At 40.5% G+C, this 19,662-nt stretch overlaps 1 protein-coding gene across 1 annotated transcript in view; it reads left to right on the top strand.

Annotated features, from left to right (window-relative positions):
* TTN (titin) overlaps positions 1–19,662 on the top strand; it is a 235,634-nt gene that overhangs the window by 207,053 nt on the left and 8,919 nt on the right. The window contains exons 278-308 of the mRNA XM_056496551.1: positions 184–480; positions 580–1,167; positions 1,264–1,566; positions 1,691–1,987; positions 2,445–2,732; positions 2,820–3,119; positions 3,218–3,520; positions 3,685–3,990; positions 4,103–5,869; positions 5,962–6,258; positions 6,824–7,111; positions 7,205–7,504; positions 7,589–9,655; positions 9,748–10,050; positions 10,133–10,438; positions 10,525–10,815; positions 10,937–11,236; positions 11,345–11,650; positions 11,894–12,199; positions 12,298–12,579; positions 12,857–13,450; positions 13,557–13,844; positions 13,960–14,259; positions 14,723–15,025; positions 15,293–15,595; positions 15,713–16,297; positions 16,432–16,737; positions 16,824–17,123; positions 17,361–17,936; positions 18,030–18,335; positions 19,016–19,609. Of these exons, the coding sequence (XP_056352526.1) occupies positions 184–480; positions 580–1,167; positions 1,264–1,566; positions 1,691–1,987; positions 2,445–2,732; positions 2,820–3,119; positions 3,218–3,520; positions 3,685–3,990; positions 4,103–5,869; positions 5,962–6,258; positions 6,824–7,111; positions 7,205–7,504; positions 7,589–9,655; positions 9,748–10,050; positions 10,133–10,438; positions 10,525–10,815; positions 10,937–11,236; positions 11,345–11,650; positions 11,894–12,199; positions 12,298–12,579; positions 12,857–13,450; positions 13,557–13,844; positions 13,960–14,259; positions 14,723–15,025; positions 15,293–15,595; positions 15,713–16,297; positions 16,432–16,737; positions 16,824–17,123; positions 17,361–17,936; positions 18,030–18,335; positions 19,016–19,609 (13,950 nt within the window). The remainder of the gene's footprint in view (positions 1–183; positions 481–579; positions 1,168–1,263; positions 1,567–1,690; positions 1,988–2,444; positions 2,733–2,819; positions 3,120–3,217; positions 3,521–3,684; positions 3,991–4,102; positions 5,870–5,961; positions 6,259–6,823; positions 7,112–7,204; positions 7,505–7,588; positions 9,656–9,747; positions 10,051–10,132; positions 10,439–10,524; positions 10,816–10,936; positions 11,237–11,344; positions 11,651–11,893; positions 12,200–12,297; positions 12,580–12,856; positions 13,451–13,556; positions 13,845–13,959; positions 14,260–14,722; positions 15,026–15,292; positions 15,596–15,712; positions 16,298–16,431; positions 16,738–16,823; positions 17,124–17,360; positions 17,937–18,029; positions 18,336–19,015; positions 19,610–19,662) is intronic.

Below are 19,662 nucleotides of genomic sequence, written 5' to 3' on the forward strand. Positions count from 1 at the left end.
AATAAAAAAGAGCTAAGTAATAGCTTGAATTTTTAATTTTGCTTGGATTTTACTTAAAATATTTCTAATATACAGATTGGTTTAAAAGTACATTTTCTTGATCCAGATTGTGTTCCTGTGTAATTGCTAATATAAAAAGTTAATATCTTCTCTATTGTTTAACCTTTGCACTTTTTTTCTCAGAAAAACCCAGCCCACCAGAAAAGCTTGGAGTAACAAATGTCACAAAGGACAGTGTTGCTCTTTCATGGCTAAAACCAGAACATGATGGTGGAAGTAGAATTGTTAGCTACCTCCTTGAAGCTCTTGAGAAAGGACAGCAAAAATGGGTTAAGTGTGCAGTCGTAAAGACAACTCATCATGTTGTCCATGGTCTTAAGGAAAACGTCGACTATTTCTTCAGGGTATCTGCAGAAAACCAAGCTGGTTTAAGTGATCCTAAGGAACTACTGCTCCCTGTTACAGTTAAAGAACAATTAGGTATGCTTCCAGACACGAGACAAAAGTCGCATTCAACTGCATTCGTATTTTAAAATATGGAACATTCTTTTAATGGTTTGGAAATGTTTTCTTTTTCAGAATCTCCTGAGATTGACATGAAGGGCTTCCCTCATAACACTGTATATGTTCGAGCAGGATCAAACCTAAAAGTTGAAATTCCAGTTTCTGGAAAACCAGTGCCAAAGGTGACATTGTCTAGAGATGGTGTTGCACTGAAACCTACCATAAGATTCCACACAGAAACCACTGCAGAAAGTCTCATCATTAACCTTAAAGAAAGTGTGGCTGCTGATGCTGGTAGATATGACATTACTGCTTCAAACTCAAGTGGCACCACAAAATCTTTTGTTAATATTGTTGTGCTGGATAGACCCGGTCCTCCTGTTGGTCCTGTTGCCCTTAGCGATGTCACTGAAGAGAGTGTAACACTCAGATGGCAACCACCAGCTTATGATGGTGGAAGTCAAGTTACCAACTATATTGTACTGAAAAGAGAAACAAGTACTGCTGCTTGGTCTGAAGTGTCTGCCACTGTTGCTAGAACTGTTATCAAAGTTATGAGGCTCACAACAGGGGAAGAATACCAATTCCGCATCAAGGCTGAGAACCGCTTTGGCATCAGCGATCACATAGACTCGCAGTGTGTGGTTGTCAAGCTTCCTTACAGTGAGTAACATGCTTCTCATAGTATACATTGATGCTTTAATGCTTTGATGTTGAAAGCATAGTTTTGTTAACAATCAATTCTTTTGACACCATCAGCTACCCCAGGCCCTCCTTCTACACCGTGGGTCACTAATGTTACCCGAGAGAGCATTACTGTCGGATGGCATGAACCAGTCACTAATGGTGGCAATGCTATCATTGGATACCACCTGGAAATGAAAGACAGGAATAGCATATTATGGCAGAAGGCTAACAAGACCCTTATTCGTACAACTCATTTCAAAGTCACCACAATCAGCGCTGGCCTTATCTATGAATTTAGAGTTTATGCAGAAAATGCAGCTGGCATTGGAAAAGCAAGTCGTCCTTCTGATCCAGTCCTTGCAATTGATGCTTGTGGTATGTATTCTCCATAAAATAATGAAGCCCAACCATTTTGTTTCCCCTGTGATCATCTCTTCTCTACACTAAGTCAATATTCAAAGCTGCTAATTAATGACAATACTCTTGTTTCCTTCTGCAGAACCACCAAGAAATGTTCGTGCCTCAGATATTTCCAAGACCTCTATCACTCTGTCCTGGCAGAAGCCAGCATTTGATGGTGGTAGCAAAATCACTGGATATATCGTAGAAAAACGTGATCTTCCAGATGGCAGATGGACAAAAGCTAGCTTCACCAATGTCATTGAGACTCAGTTCACAGTATCTGGCCTGACACAGAATTCCAAGTATGAATTCCGGGTTTTTGCAAAGAATGCTGTTGGTTCCATTAGTAATCCCTCAGATGTTGTGGGTCCAATCACATGTGTTGATACATATGGTAAGTGTTTTGCAATGATTTAATGATATAATTTTGGTGTTCTAGGACAATGGCCATGTTGTTTTGTAGATCCATAATCTTTTAAATACAGAAGGCTAGTTTACAGTGATTGATTCAAGAAACATGATTGACTGTGAGCATTTGCTCATGATTGAAAGGAATGTCTTTGCCTGTATCTGCATTTCTGAAGTCTTCTGGTATCTCTGTTCTCTGAGCAAAAGAAGCCTGCCCATGGTTCAAGTGGTTATATTTATACATGTAATTGTCTTTTCTTCATAGGATTAGCTCTAACTTACTCTAGGTTTATGATTTAAGTTATATATGCTCTCTTTACTTTGATCAGTATTTATCAAATACCTTTGACTATTAGATTAAATAAGGTAATTAAATTTGGGGATTTTATTAAATACAGGGCTACAATAAACATGTTTTAAACCTATTCTTATTTTTTCTTAAGGTGCACCTGAAATTGATGTGCCACCAGAATATACAGAAGTGGTGAAATACAAAGCAGGAACTTCAGTTAAGCTAAAACTAGGCATCTCAGGCAAGCCTATACCCACGATTGAATGGTTCAAAAATGGCAATGAGGTACTAACCAGTGCACTAGTGTCTTTGGAAAACACAACAGAATTTGCTTCTATACTCATCAAGGATGCAAATCGACTCGACAGTGGCACCTATGAATTAAAATTGAAGAATGCCATGGGTTCAGCATCAGCCCATATTAGAGTACAGATACTTGGTATGTCTTGAGATGCAAATGCATTTCACTATTAAACAATAATTCAGTGATGAATACTTAACATCTTCTTTCTTCTGCCTTCCACAGACAAGCCAGGACCCCCAGGTGGACCTATTCAGTTTAAGACAGTCACTGCTGAGAAGATTACAATAATGTGGGACCCGCCAGCAGATGATGGTGGTGCAGCTATAACACACTATGTTGTTGAAAAACGGGAAACAAGTCGGGTTGTATGGTCTTTAATTTCTGAAAAATTGGAGGGATGTATCGTAACTACAACAAAACTCATCAAAGGAAATGAATATGTGTTCCGTGTCCGTGGTGTGAACAAGTTTGGAATTGGTGATCCACTGGAATCTGAACCTGTTATAGCCAAAAATTCATTTGGTAAGAAATAAGTTCTATAAAATAACTTATACAACTGAATTGTCTTGTGTACTGTTTGTAAGTAGTACTGGTTTACTAACATTTGATTTTTTATTCAGTTACACCTGGACCACCTAGCACACCAGAAGTCACAAAGATAACCAAGAATTCCATGACTGTTGTCTGGAACAGGCCCACTGCTGATGGAGGCAGTGAAATATCAGGATATTTTCTGGAGAAACGTGACAAGAAGAGTCTGAGTTGGTTCAAGGTCTCTAAAGAAACCATTCGGGACACCAGACAGAAAGTAACAGGTCTGACTGAAAACAGTGAATATCATTTCCGAGTTTGTGCTGTCAATGCAGCTGGACCGGGTCCATTCTCTGAGGCTTCTGACTTCTACAAAGCTGCAGATCCTATTGGTAAGATTCAATGTCCATTTTTTCCAATAGGTTAGAAATCAATGGAAAATGAGTAGTTAGGGTGGGATTGTACCAATGTAATCGAGTGCAGATTTTCTTCCTCTTTACAATTAATTGGATTCTGATTGGTGTTTTTGTTTCCCCCCATAAACCATCATTTACAGATAAGCCAGGCACACCGACAAAGCTGAAAGTTGTGGATACAACCAAGACATCTGTTACTCTTGGCTGGATTAAACCTGCTTATGATGGAGGAAGTCCAATTACCCACTACGTTGTGGAGAAGAGGGAAGGTGAAGAGCAAGAATGGACTGTAGTCAGTACCAAGGGAGAAGTGAGAACAACTGAATATGTTGTATCCCACCTTCAGCCAAGTGTTAATTATTATTTCCGTGTATCTGCTATGAATTGTGCTGGACAAGGAGAGCCTATTGAAATGATGGAACCTGTTCAAGCAAAAGACATTCTTGGTACTGTATTCCTTTGTGATTTATCATTTTTCTGTGTGGTGGTTTTTCTTTCAAACCATTTCTTATTTTACATTCCAAGTATGCATTATTAATTTTTTATTTATTTCCACAGTGGCACCAGAGATTGATCTGGATGTTGCTCTTCGGACATCTATTGTTGCTAAAGCAGGTGAAGATGTGGAAATAATGATTCCATTCAAGGGAAGACCTCCTCCAACAGTCACATGGAGAAAGGGTGACAAGAATCTTGGGACTGATGAAAGATATATCATCCAAAACACAGAATCATCTACGCTACTTATTATTCCTCAAGTTACACGAAATGATACAGGAAAATATGTTCTTACAATTGAAAATGGAGTTGGAGAAGCAAAATCATCATTTGTCAATGTAAAAGTACTTGACACACCTTCTGCATGCCAGAAGCTGCAGCTCAAGCATGTTTCTCGTGGCACAGTTACACTGGTATGGGAGCCACCTCTCATCAATGGTGGTTCTGAAATAACAAATTATGTTGTGGAAAAAAGAGATGCTACAAAGAGGGCCTGGTCAACTGTTACAACAAAGTGTTCTCATACCACCTTTAAACTGACTAACCTGTCAGAAAAGACTGCATTCTTTTTCCGTGTCCTTGCTGAAAATGAAATTGGTCTAGGTGAACCTTGTGAGACATCTGAGCCAGTGAAAGCAGCAGATGTACCTGGACCCGTAAAAGACCTAGCCATGAAAGACTCTACAAAGACTTCTGTTAAATTGCAGTGGAGCAAACCTGACTATGATGGTGGTAGCATTATATCAGACTATGTTATTGAAAAGAAACTTCAGGAAGAGAAAGAATGGACATATGCAGGCACAAGCAAGAGCTGTGAATTTGTAGCTGACAAACTTAAAGAGCTTTCTGTCATGGAATTCAGAGTCTTTGCTAAAAACGAAAAAGGCATGAGTGACTCTGTTACTGTTGGACCCATTACAGTGAAAGAACTTATAATAACACCTGAGGCTGACCTTTCTGATATTCCTGGAGGTCAGATTGCAGTAAGAATTGGACATAACCTGCATGTTGAACTGCCCTATAAGGGTAAACCTAATCCATCAATGAGCTGGCTCAAGGACAACCTCCCTCTTAAAGAAACAGAGCATCTTCGTTTCAAGAAAACTGAAAACAAGATAAGTTTAAGTATCAAGAATGTGAAAAAGGAGCATGGTGGCAAATATACTTTAATTCTTGATAACGTAGTCTGCAGAAAGTCATTCACAATCACTGTAATCACTCTTGGTCCTCCATCTAGGCCAAAAGCACCTTTAAGAATAGATGAAATCAAAGCAGATAGTGTAGTTTTGTCATGGGACGCTCCTGATGATAATGGGGGAGGAGAAATTACTGGCTACAGTATTGAGAAGAGAGAAACATCGCAAATGAACTGGAAGCTGGTGTGTTCAAGTGCTGCAAGAACAACCTTCAAAGTACCAAACCTTGTTAAAGATACTGAATATCAGTTCAGAGTTCGTGCAGAAAACAGATACGGAGTGAGCCCACCTCTTGTCTCAGCAGATGTCGTGGCAAAGCACCAGTTTAAACCACCAGGTGCCCCAGGCAAGCCTGTTGTGTACAACGTAACTGCTGATGGAATGACCATCTCATGGGATGCTCCCGTTTATGACGGTGGTTCAGAGATTATGGGATACCATGTTGAAAAGAAGGAAAGAAACAGTATTTTGTGGCAGAAGGTCAATGTTGCATTAATATCTAACCGAGAATACAGGATTACTGGACTGCTTGAGGGCCTGGATTACCAGTTCCAAGTATATGCTGAAAACGCTGCAGGTCTAAGCCGAGCTAGTGAGCCAAGCAAATTTACTTTGGCAGTCTCTCCAGTGGGTAAGTGAATGATTAATCACTTATCCAAGAAAATTCTGTTCCTGTCGATTATTGTGAGCAGTAATAAAAACAAATCATTATTTTCCTTTCAGACCCGCCTGGTACTCCTGATTACATTGATGTCACTAGGGAAACCATCACCCTGAAGTGGAACCCCCCTCTGCGTGACGGAGGCAGTAAGATTGTGGCTTACAGCATTGAGAAGCGGCAAGGAAGCGCGGACCGCTGGCTCAGGTGTAACTTTACTGATGTCAGTGAGTGCCAATACACAGTTACAGGGCTCAGCCCGGGCGACCGGTACGAGTTCAGAGTGCTTGCAAGAAATGCTGTTGGTACAATCAGCCCACCTTCACAGTCTTCAGGCTATATCATGACCAGAGATGAAAACGGTAAGAATTTTTTCTTAGTATGCTCAGGTATTGAAGCCAGATAGACTTTGTGGCTTCACTGATGGGAAGTGGAAAGTTAAGGGGCAAAGAATTTGTGGCTGAGGTCCTCCCAGTTTATTCAGAACATTTGTGTTCATACTCCAAGGTGGGAAGGTCTAAATTAAAGACGTACATAATCAATTGCTGAAAAGCCTGGCACTCTACATTTCTCTTGGATAAGCAGCAGCAGCAAAGTTGGAAAGAAAGCATGGACTGTAATATTCTGAAGCACTGAATAATTTCAAAATTAAAATGTGCCTCAGGTCTCTTGGCCTGAGCTTAACACCACATTTTAACAGTGCCTTTCACCTATATATATATATATGTTCACATATATATATGGTGCACTTATGGATGCTTACAGGAAAAATAAGTTAATCATTCATATAATAACTGCTATTTAGAGAATGCCTTTTTGTAAGTTAAATAATTTTATATATCACAGACTTTTATAATTAGTGCATTTAGAAGAGTATCAGAAAAATATTTAGCTATATGGCAATTGATTCATATTTTCCTTTTTTAGTTGCTCCAACAATTGAATTTGGTGCTGAACACTTTGAAGGCCTTACTGTTAAAGCTGGAGAGAGCATTAGACTTAAAGCTCTAATCAAAGGACGTCCAGTACCTAAAGTGACGTGGTTTAAGGATGGTAAAGAGATTGATAAAATGATGAATATAGAAATAACTACAGCTATTGGATATAGTACAATCTTCATTAGAGATGCTCTCCGGGAACATCGTGGAGTGTACACAGTAGAAGCCAAAAACGCATCAGGCACTAAACGAGAAGATATTACCATCAGAGTACAAGGTACTGCACCAAGCACTTTCAGCACGGTTTTTTAAAAATAGTATTTTATTCTAAGTGCCAGCAAATTATAATTCTGAACCTTTAAAATTGCAGACGCACCAGGAAAAGTTGGTGGACCAATACGATTCACAAACATCACTGGAGAAAAAGTCACATTATGGTGGGAGCCTCCAGCTAATGATGGTTGTGCTTCTATTTCTCACTACATAATTGAAAAACGTGAAACCAGCAGGATTGCTTGGGCATTAGTTGAAGATAAATGTGAAGCTTGCAGCTACACAGCACTTAAATTAATTAAAGGCAATGAGTATCAGTTCCGTATCTCTGCAGTGAACAAATTTGGAGTTGGCAGACCATTGGAGTCTGATCCAGTTATCGCACAAATACCTTACAGTAAGTTTCCACCTCATTCTGCACAAATATCCATCTTATGGAGTTACCATCTTATCTTTCTAATGACATTTTCCCTTTCTTTAGCTCTCCCTGATGCACCAGGAACTCCAGAGCCTACCAATGTAACAGGAGACAGTATCACACTCACATGGGCAAGACCAGAGTCAGACGGTGGAAGCGAGATAAATGAGTACATTCTCGAAAGGAGAGAAAAGAAGAGCATGCGCTGGGTTAAAGTATCCAGTAAGAGGCCCATTACTGAGAACAGATACAGAGTAACTGGCCTTATTGAAGGCAATGAGTATGAGTTCCATGTCATGGCTGAAAACGCTGCAGGAGTTGGACCTGCAAGTGACGTTTCAAAGCTGATTAAATGCAGAGAGCCAGTCAGCCCACCAAGTGCTCCTAATGTTGTAAAGGTGACAGACACATCAAAGACTAGTGTAAGCTTAGAGTGGACAAAGCCAGTTTTTGATGGAGGCATGGAAATAATTGGTTACATCATTGAGATGTGCAAAGCTGATCTTGAAGCATGGCAGAAAGTCAATGCAGAGACTGTTATTGCTACCAAATATACTGTTGTTGATTTGGAGGCAGGAGAACACTATAAATTCAGAGTTAGTGCTGTCAATGGTGCTGGCAGAGGAGAAAGTTGTGAAACTTCTGCTTCAGTCCAGACTGTGGACAGGCTTTCTGCGCCTGAAATTGATATTGATGCAAACTTCAAGCAGACTCATATTGTAAGAGCAGGTGCAAGCATTCGTCTGTTTATTGCCTTTTCTGGAAGACCAGTTCCTACTGCAGTGTGGTCCAAAGCAGATGCTAATCTTAGTTTGCGTGCTGACATTCAAACAACTGATTCCTTCAGCACATTGACTGTAGAGGAATGCAATAGAAATGATGCTGGCAAGTATGTCTTTACTGTGGAAAACAACAGTGGAAGCAAGTCTATTACATTTACTGTCAAGGTTTTGGACACACCTGGTCCACCAGGTCCTATTACATTTAAAGATGTGACTCGAACATCTATTACTTTAATGTGGGATGCTCCTCTTCTGGATGGAGGTTCTCGTATCCACCACTACGTTGTGGAAAAACGTGAAGCAAGTCGTCGTAGCTGGCAAGTAGTGAGTTCAAAATGCACTCGACAAATCTTTAAGGTCACAGATCTAGCAGAAGGTATGCCGTACTACTACCGAGTATCAGCAGAAAATGAATATGGTGTAGGTGAACCCTGTGAATTAACAGAACCAGTTGTGGCCACAGAAGAACCTGCTCCACCTAAGAGACTAGATATTGTTGATACAACCAAATCTTCTGTAGTTTTAGCTTGGCTTAAACCTGATCATGATGGTGGTAGCCGTATTACTGGGTACCTTCTTGAAATGAAACAAAAAGGGTCTGACACCTGGACTGGGGCTGGACAAACCAAGCAACTTACTTTCACCGTTGAAGGCCTTGTGGAGAACACGGAATATGAGTTCCGGGTCAAGGCGAGGAATGATGCTGGCTACAGTGAGCCGAGAGAAGCTTTCTCTTCTGTTATTGTTAAGGAGCCACAGATTGAGCCAACAGCAGATCTCAGTGACATAAGCAGACAGCTTATAACATGCAAGGCTGGAAGCACCTTCACTATTGATATACCCATCAGTGGGCGCCCAGCTCCAAAAGTGACATGGAAACTTGAGGAGATGAGGCTGAAGGAAACTGAAAGAGTGACCATCAAGACAACAAAAGACCGAACCACGCTGACTGTGAAAGACAGTATGAGAGGTGACTCTGGCAAATACTACCTTACACTGGAGAACACTGCTGGTGTGAAAACATTTACTGTCACAGTGGTAGTCATAGGAAGGCCAGGTCCCGTCACTGGCCCAATTGAAATATCATCTGTATCTGCTGAGTCCTGTGTGTTGACCTGGAAAGAACCTGAAGATGATGGTGGCAGTGACATTACAAACTACATTGTAGAGAAACGTGAATCTGGCACAACAGCATGGCAGCTGGTGAATTCCAGTGTGAAACGCACGCAGATCAAAGTCAGTCATCTCACAAAATATCAAGAGTACAGTTTCCGAGTAAGCTCAGAAAATAGATTCGGTGTCAGCAAGCCAGTTGAATCAAAAACAGTGGTTGCTGAGCATCCCTTCGGTAAGTGAAACACTTCTCAAAATTCATTCTTTTCTTCTGACTGAGGTATTTATGATTACTAACATTTTCCTCCCCAACTTCTTCATGTTCAGTCCCACCAAGCCCACCTTCAAGGCCAGAAGTCTATTCTGTGTCTGCAAGTGCCATGGCCATTCGCTGGGAGGAGCCCTATCATGATGGTGGCAGCAAAGTCATTGGATACTGGGTGGAAAAGAAGGAGCGCAACACCATCCTTTGGGTGAAGGAGAACAAAGTACCATGCTGTGACTGCAACTATAAAGTCACGGGGTTGGTGGAAGGCCTAGAATATCAATTCAGAACCTATGCTCTAAATGCTGCAGGTGTTAGCAAAGCTAGTGAAGCTTCCAGACCTGTAGTGGCTCAAAATCCAGTTGGTAAGTATTACTTCTAGAGTTGTGTTGTTACTTAAGCTGAAATTGGACTGCATTTCTCATTCTTTCTGCTTTGTTCCTCCAGATCCACCAGGAAGACCGGAAGTAACAGATGTCACCAGATCTACAGTGTCACTGAGCTGGTCACCTCCACTTTATGATGGTGGAAGCAAAATAGTTGGATATATTATTGAGCGCAAACCATATAACGAATCTGGTGATGGACGTTGGCTGAAATGCAATTATACCATTGTCTCAGAAAACTTCTTTACTGTGACAGCTCTTAGTGAAGATGAAGCCTATGAATTCCGTGTACTGGCAAAGAATGCTGCTGGTGTGATTAGCAAAGGATCTGAATCAACTGGTGCTGTCATTTGCAAAGATGAATACAGTAAGGAATATTTACTTGGAACAATTAAAACATAATGTTCTATTTTTCGTACTGTCATGTAATTTATTTCAAATCTCTTTTTCCAGCACCACCAAAGGCTGAACTTGATGCCAGATTGCAGGGAGAAGTTGTGAGCATTAGGGCTGGATCAGATCTTGTTCTTGATGCAGCCGTTGGTGGAAAACCAGAACCAAAAGTCTTCTGGTCCAAAGGCGACAGGGAACTGGAGCTATGTGAAAAAATATCTCTGCAATACACCAGCAAACGAGCTATTGCAATTATCAAGTTCTGTGACAGAAGTGATAGTGGAAAATATACCCTAACAGTTAAAAATGCCAGTGGCATGAAACAAATTTCTGTTCTTGTCAAAGTGCTTGGTATGTATCCTGTGATTGATATTAATACTTAATATACTGAAAAACCCTGCATTCTTTTAAATAAGAGTGACATGCTTTTCCTTAGCCACTAATAACAATACTTATTTTGATTCCTACACAGATTCACCAGGTCCATGTGCAGGCAAAATCACTGTTAGCAGAGTAACAGAAGAGAAATGTACTCTGTCATGGAACATTCCTGAGGAAGATGGAGGTGCACAAATCACTCACTATATCGTAGAAAGGCGTGAAACCAGCAGACTTCACTGGGTTATTGTTGAGGCTGAATGCCAGACTTTATCAACTGTGGTAACAAAACTTATTAAAAATAATGAATACATTTTCCGTGTGAGAGGTGTCAACAAATATGGACCAGGTGTTCCACTTGAATCAGAGCCTGTGATTGCCAGAAATGCTTTCAGTGAGTGTTACTACCTTACATTCTGCATAAGAATTAGTGGAATAGTTCTCATAGATAAACAAGGTGTTGAACAATATTTTTTTTTCCCCTCACCTTTTAAAAAAATAGCTATTCCAACACAGCCTGGTGCTCCTGAAGAAGTGACTGTTGGCAAGGAACATATCATTATTCAGTGGTCGAAACCAGAATCGGATGGTGGCAGTGAGATTAAGGATTATCTTGTGGACAAACGTGAAAGGAGAAGTCTGCGCTGGACACGAGTGAATAGAGATTTTACCATTTATGACACCAGACTGAAAGTCACTGGTCTCATGGAAGGGTGCCAGTACCAATTCCGTGTCACTGCAGTGAACGCTGCTGGAAATAGTGAACCTAGTGAGGCATCACAATACATGTTATGTAAAGAACCATCATGTAAGTGTCTCTATATAAAACATATTTTAATAACTATTTATAATAATGGAGCATAAACTCACATTGACCCTTTAACTAAGAAACCCGTAAGTACTCATAAACTCACTGAACTAGATAGTATTGGAATAAATTAAAAAGTTATTCATCTTAAATGCACTTCCCAGAATTAGTTGTCTGGAATTTGGTTTTGAATGCAAAATGTTTTCTGCACCAGTATAAAATGCATTTTCTTCTCTTTCAAAGACACTCCTGCATCACCTTCAGTTCCAAGAGTTGTGGATACTACAATGCACAGCATAAGTTTAGCATGGTCAAAGCCCACATATGATGGTGGTGCTGACCTCTTAGGCTATGTTCTTGAAATGAAAGAAGAAGGTAGTGAACAGTGGTACCGAGCACATACAACCGCCACTCTGAGGAATGCTGAGTTCACCGTGACTGGTCTTAAAACAAACCAGAAATATCAATTCCGAGTTGCTGCAACAAATGTGAATGGTATGAGCGAATTTAGCGAATCATCAGCAGAAATAGAACCTGTGGAAAGAATAGGTAATTTGAAAACCTAATGTATATTTTAAGGAAACAGTATTTTCCTTTAGGACTCCTATACGATTAACTAATTCCATGTTTCTCCTACCTTTCATCAGAAACACCTGAACTTGAGCTTGCTGATGAGCTGAAGAAAACAGTCACAGTCAGAGCTGGTGGCTCCCTGCGCCTAATGGTCTCTGTATCTGGCAGACCTACTCCTGTAATCACATGGAGCAAGCAGGGTGTTGACCTTGCAAGTCGAGGTATTATTGATACTACAGACAGCTACACTCTGCTTATTGTGGATAAAGTTAATCGGTATGACGCTGGAAAATACATCATTGAGGCTGAAAATCAATCAGGAAAAAAATCTGCAACTATTTCTGTGAAAGTGTATGGTAAGTACTGCTACAATTGTATATGAGCATTACACCACTCCACATGGTCATTGCTCAGAAATGAGTCGTTCATTTCCAAAGGAAGTTTGCATTTTAAATAACATGAGAATGCTTGAAAAGTCAGAGAAACAATCTAATCCAAAAGGAAATACATACTTTCTGGAGCTGTCCTAGTTTACAAATCGAATCCTAGCATTTTTTGGTTTATGCAGAAGTAGTCATTGAATGTAAAATGAAAGGATCCAAAAGGGAAAAAAATTTTGTTTGTTTGTTTTAGATACACCTGGTCCACCACCTGCAGTGAGAGTCAAGGAAGTATCAAAAGATTCTGTGACACTTACTTGGGACATCCCAGTCATTGATGGTGGAGCCCCAGTCAACAATTATATAATCGAGAAACGTGAAGCCTCCATGAGAGCTTACAAGACTGTCACTACCAAATGCAGCAAGACATTTTACAGAGTTTCTGGACTTCTGGAAGGAGCTCTGTATTATTTCAGAGTACTAGGAGAAAATATTTACGGCATTGGTGAAGGCTGTGAAACATCTGATGCAGTACTGGTATCTGATGTCCCCATGGTACCACAAAAACTCGAAGTGATTGACACCACCAAATCAACTGTCACCCTTGCTTGGGACAAACCACTGCATGATGGTGGCAGCAGATTGACCGGCTATGTCATTGAGGCCAGCAAAGCTGGAACAGAAAGATGGCTGAAGGTAGTGACGTTGAAGCCTACCGTCTTCGAGCACACCATTATCTCTCTCAATGAAGGTGAACAGTACTTGTTCAGGGTCAGAGCACAGAACCAGAAGGGCGTGTCGGAACCACGAGAGATTGTCACAGCAGTGACAGTTCAAGACCGAAAAGGTAGGTGTCTTGAATTGTATTGAAAACAATAGGGGCAAGCTTACACCAAATGAATGTGATAGTTATAAAACAGGTATTTAAAATATCGATTATTTGCTGTCCTCAGTTCTACCAACAATTGACTTCGCTGGAATACCTCAGAAGACAATCCACGTACCTGCTGGCAAGCCCATTGAATTAGCCATTCCAATTGAAGGACGACCACCTCCAACTGCATCTTGGTTCTTTGCTGGCTCTAAACTAAAAGAATCAGAACGCATCAAAACGGAGACTACTGCCAAAATGGCCAAATTAACTGTGCGTGAGACCACCATACATGACACTGGGGAGTATACACTGGAACTGAAGAACACAACTGGAACAGTTACTGATACAGTAAAGGTTATAATCCTTGGTAAGGGTTCATCAAAATAATTGTCCATGACCTTCCTCTGTTTCAACTTTTACATGAGAAATACGATTCCTCTTTACACCAATTTTGTAAATTTTTTTTCCTCTCTTTCCCCTAGACAAGCCTGGACCACCTGTTGGACCTATCAGAATTGATGAAGTTGATGCAAATTATGTAACCATCTCCTGGGAGCCTCCTGAGCTGGATGGTGGAGCTGCCCTTAGTGGATATGTGGTAGAACAGCGTGATGCTCACCGGCCTGGATGGCTGCCAGTTTCAGAGTCAGTAACCAGGACAACATTTAAGTTCACCAGACTTGTTGAAGGTGCAGAATATGTGTTCCGTGTAGCTGCTACAAACCGCTTTGGAATTGGATCTTACCTGCAGTCTGAAGTTATAGAATGCAAGAGCAGAATCCGTAAGTCTGAATTTTTGCTCATTCTTTACCTTCAGAATTAAAATATATATATTTAAATGGGCTTATATATCCACACATATACTAGAATTTTCTAGATGTTGCTGCTTTCTTTTGCCAGATAAAATTGTACATTATGATGCATAGTAATCTTGTTATTTTCCAGAAGAAAAATGCGATCCATAAATCTGTGTAGGTATTATAGATGTACTGAACAGAATGTGGATGATAAACTTGGATTTTCTGCTCAGGTCTACCATCATTCTTAAAAAATTGCTTTACTCCATTACACACCCAGAAGTTTTTCACTGACCTGATATGTAAATTACTTAGATACCTGCTAATAAAATTGATAATAATATTGATAAGACATTGCTGTTACATCGTTATTCACAATATGTCACACACTACTAGTATGTAAAGTCACCGGCCCCTTCTTCACTAATTCCATGTCATGTTTTTACAGGTATTCCTGGTCCTCCTGGCACTCCAGAAGTGTTTGATATCTCTCGAGATGGCATGACATTGACTTGGTATCCTCCAGAAGATGACGGCGACTCACAGATTACTGGTTATATTGTGGAACGCAAAGAAGTTAGAGCAGACAGATGGATCCGTGTAAATAAGGTTCCAGTCACCATGACTCGTTACCGTTCCACTGGGTTGGTCGAAGGACTGGAATATGAGCACCGGGTCACAGCAATCAATGCCAGAGGCACTGGGAAACCCAGCCGTCCTTCCAAGTCTGCTGTTGCCAGAGATCCAATTGGTAAGTAATTTCCTACAAAGATTAAACACATTATGGTGGAAGGGAATGACATTAGGGTAGAATTAATTCTAATATGGAAATTTTTCTGGGTGTATTAATAAATGACATTATGACTGGAGAAAATGAAGAAGTTATTAGTGAAAATTTTTCATTCAAAATTTTCCTTTTTAAATTATTACAGATCAAAAGTTGCAAGTTAGTATTTATTTAATATTTCAAATATTCATAAAAACAAATCACACCTACCTATCTGATTTTCTCTCCCAGCTCCTCCAGGTAAACCTCAGAATCCGAGAGTCACTGATACTACAAGAACATCTGTCTCCCTGGCTTGGAGTCCACCAGAAGATGAAGGTGGTTCTAAAGTTACTGGCTACTTAATTGAGATGCAGAAGGTTGATCAATTTGAATGGACCAAATGCAATACTACACCGACCAAGATTCGAGAATACACCTTGACACATCTTCCCCAGGGTGCAGAGTATAGATTCCGAGTGCTAGCCTGTAATGCTGGTGGGCCAGGGGAACCTGCTGAAGTGCCAGGAACAGTCAAAATAACAGAAATGCTTGGTAAGATATTTCAAGTGTTAGCTCTTGTTGAAAGCTGTCCTAAAAAAAATTTTGCCTAAAGCAGGTATGATATCATCTGTAGAAGGACATAGCATGACATGTTGTTTTTGTTTACAGAATATCCTGACTATGAACTTGATGAAAAATACCAAGAAGGTCTCATGGTGAGACAAGGAGGAGTAATCAGGCTTACAATACCCATTAAGGGTAAGCCCATCCCAGTATGCAAATGGACAAAAGAAGGACAGGACGTCAGCAAGCGGGCCATGATTGCGACTTCTGAGACTCACACAGAACTTGTCATCAAAGATGCAGAAAGAGAAGATTCAGGCACCTATGATTTGGTACTTGAAAACAAGTGTGGCAAGAAAGCCGTGTACATTAAAGTCAGAGTGATTGGCATTCCAAACCCACCAGAAGGACCGCTGGAGTATGATGATATACAAGCTCGTTCTGTCAGAGTAAGCTGGAGACCTCCTACAGATGATGGTGGTGCAGATATCCTGGGTTATATTGTTGAGAGAAGAGAAGTACCGAAGACTGCCTGGTACACTGTTGACTCCAGAGTGAAAGGGACATCACTAGTGGTGAAAGGACTCAAAGAGAACGTGGAATATCACTTCCGTGTTTCTGCTGAAAATCATTTCGGTATTAGCAAATCTCTCAAATCTGAAGAACCAGCAGTACCAAAGACACCTCTAAGTAAGTTTTCTTTTAGACTAAAAAAAATAAACTAATGAATACATTATGATCTAAAAGTGCAACAATATATGCAGAAATTTTAATGCTATATCACTGTTATTTCTAATTTTTTTTATTATTATAATTATTAACAGATCCGCCAGAGCCTCCAAACAACCCACCTGAAGTGCTTGATGTTACAAAGAGTTCTGTCAACTTGTCCTGGTCCAGACCTAAAGATGATGGTGGTTCTCGTGTAACTGGCTACTATATTGAACGTAAAGAGACATCTACAGAAAAATGGGTCCGGCATAATAAGACACAGATCACCACTACCATGTACACAGTCACAGGACTTGTTCCAGATGCTGAATATCAATTCCGTGTCATTGCTCAAAATGATATTGGTGAAAGTGAAGCAAGTCCTGCTTCTGAACCAGTTGTATGCAAGGATCCATTCGGTAAGATAATGCCCACATTAAAAGATCTTTTCAGCTTAATGACATTTAGAGAAAAATTGATTTTCTGTATTTATTTTAATTTTCAGACAAACCAAGCCAACCTGGAGAAATTGAGATCACTTCTATATCTAAGGACAGCATTACATTAGAATGGGAACGACCCGAAAGTGATGGTGGCAAAGAGATCCTTGGCTATTGGGTTGAATACCGCCAGTCTGGAGAAAGCACCTGGAAAAAATGCAATAAGGAACGCATCAAGGACAGGCAGTTTACAGTAGGAGGTTTACTAGAGGCCACAGAATACGAGTTCCGTGTTTTTGCAGAAAATCAGACTGGTCTCAGCAGACCTCGAAGGACCGCTATGGCAGTGAAAACTAAATTAACATGTAAGCAAAAATACATTGTCACATTTGCTGTGATTGATGGTGTCATAAGCCATCTTGCTGCATTTAACACACTACCTATTTGTTTTACATGATATTTGCTAACATGACTATCCCAAAGAACAGTCTTTCAAGTATAAGAGGATCAAGTATAAATGAAAATTAATTTCTAGTAATATAGTAATAGAGGAAAATTTCACAGTAATCATCATTATTTTTTTCTTATTTTCTTTCTCGCAGCTGGAGAAGCGCCTGCCATTAAAAAAGAAATGCAGGATGTTACAACTAAACTGGGTGAGGCGGCTCAGCTGACATGCCAGATTGTTGGGAGACCTTTGCCTGATATCAAATGGTACCGCTTCGGCAAAGAGCTGGTACAAAGCAGAAAATACAAAATGTCATCTGATGGACGCAATCATACACTGACAGTAATGACAGATGAACAGGAGGATGAAGGTCTCTACACCTGTATGGCTACCAATGATGTCGGAGAAATTGAAACTAGTGGCAAGCTATTATTGCAGGCTCCTCCTCAGTTCCACCCTGGCTTCCCACTGAAAGAGAAATACTACGCAGGTGCAGGTGGCACCCTCCGCCTTCATGTTGTGTATATTGGCCGGCCAGTACCAGCAATAACTTGGTTCCATGGCAACAAACCTTTGAGAGGATCAGAAACAGTTACTATTGAGAACACAGAACAGTATACTCATCTTGCTATTAAGAATGTCCAGCACAAGACTCATGCTGGGAAGTACAAAGTACAACTCAGTAACACATTTGGAACAGTTGACACTGTACTTAATGTGGAAATACAAGGTAATTAATTTTCTTTTCAGTATTTTTTGTGGAATATTTTCTCAAATATTGACTGGAAAAAGAAATAAAATTTTTGTGTTTTTTCTTGTACAGATAAACCAGATAAACCAGAAGGGCCAATTGTTATAGAATCTATATTGAAGAATTCTGTGGTGATAAGCTGGAAACCACCAGAGGATGATGGAGGTGTTATGATAACCAATTACATCATAGAGAAACGTGAAGTCAAGGAAGGAGCAGAATGGCAACTTGTATCGTCAAGTATTTCAGGCACAACCTGTAGAATTGTTAATCTAACTGAAAATGCAGGCTATTATTTCCGTGTTTCTGCCCAGAATATGTACGGCATTAGTGAAGCACTGGAGGTCTCATCCGTAGTTTTTATAAAGCCTCCGTTTGGTAAGTAGAGCTCAAAATATCCATGTCTGTATGCCCCTGTGTTTTTGTTTAACCCCAGCCCGCAGCTCAGCCCCACGCAGCTGTTTGCTCACTGCCCCACCAGTGGGACTGGGGATAAGATCAGCAGGGTAAATGTGCTGGAAAACTCTTGAGTTGAGATAAGCACAGTTTCATTAAAAAAGCAAACGCTGTGTGCACCAGCAACACAAAACAAGGAATTCATTCCCTGCTTCCCATGGGCAGACAGGTGTTCAGCTATCTCCAGGAGAGCAGGGCCCCCATCACATCTAGCAGTAGCTTGGGAAGACAAATGCCATTGCTTCAGATGTCCCACCCCTCCCTGTTTTATATACTGAGCATGGTGTCATGTGGTCTGGAATATCCCTTTGGTCAGTTGGGCTCACCTGTCCTGGCTGTGTCTCCCACCCTCCCATGCACCCCCAGCTGCCTCACCAGCATGGCAGTACAAAAAGAAGAAATGGCCTTGGCTCTGTGTAAATTCTGCTCAGCAATAAGAAAACCATCTCTGTTATCAACCCTGTGTTCAGAACAAATCCAAACACAGCCCCATATTAGCCACTGGGAAGAAAGTTAACTACCCCAGCAAAAACCAGCATAATCCTGTAATTATTTAGTAAGTCAAGCTGACTTCAGTTTTTCAACTTTGTTATTCTTTACAGAAAAACCAGGACAACCTGGCCAGCCAGTAGCAAGTGCTGTCACAAAGGATTCTTGTGTTGTCTCATGGAAGCCACCTGCAAGTGATGGTGGTGCAAAGATTAGAACTTACTATCTTGAGAAGCGTGAGAAAAAACAAAACAAGTGGATTTCTGTAACAACAGATGAAATTCGTGAAACAGTCTACTCTGTGAAAGATCTTATTGAAGGTCTTGAATATGAGTTCCGTGTCAAATGTGAAAATCTTGGTGGTGAAAGCGAGTGGAGTGAGGTATCCCAACCAGTCATTCCAAAATCTGATGTACCAATTAAAGCTCCACATTTCAAGGAAGAACTAAGGAATCTGAATGTGAAATTTCAAGCTAATGCCACATTTGTCTGCAAAGTCACTGGTCATCCTAAGCCAATTGTCAAGTGGTACAGACAGGGCAAAGAAATCATGCCAGATGGGGAAAAGATCAAGATACAGGAATTCAAGGGTGGATATTACCAGCTGGTAATCACAAATGTAACAGACGATGATGCCACAGTATATCAAGTTAGAGCTACCAACCAAGGAGGATCTGTATCTGGCACTGCCTCTCTGGATGTTGAAGGTGAATGAAGGGTCTTGATAATCAAGACAAATTAATTTTAATTTTGCATATTT

Source organism: Oenanthe melanoleuca, chromosome 7 (genome assembly GCF_029582105.1).
Source record: "Oenanthe melanoleuca isolate GR-GAL-2019-014 chromosome 7, OMel1.0, whole genome shotgun sequence".
In the NCBI taxonomy this organism is placed as follows: Eukaryota; Metazoa; Chordata; class Aves; order Passeriformes; family Muscicapidae; genus Oenanthe; species Oenanthe melanoleuca.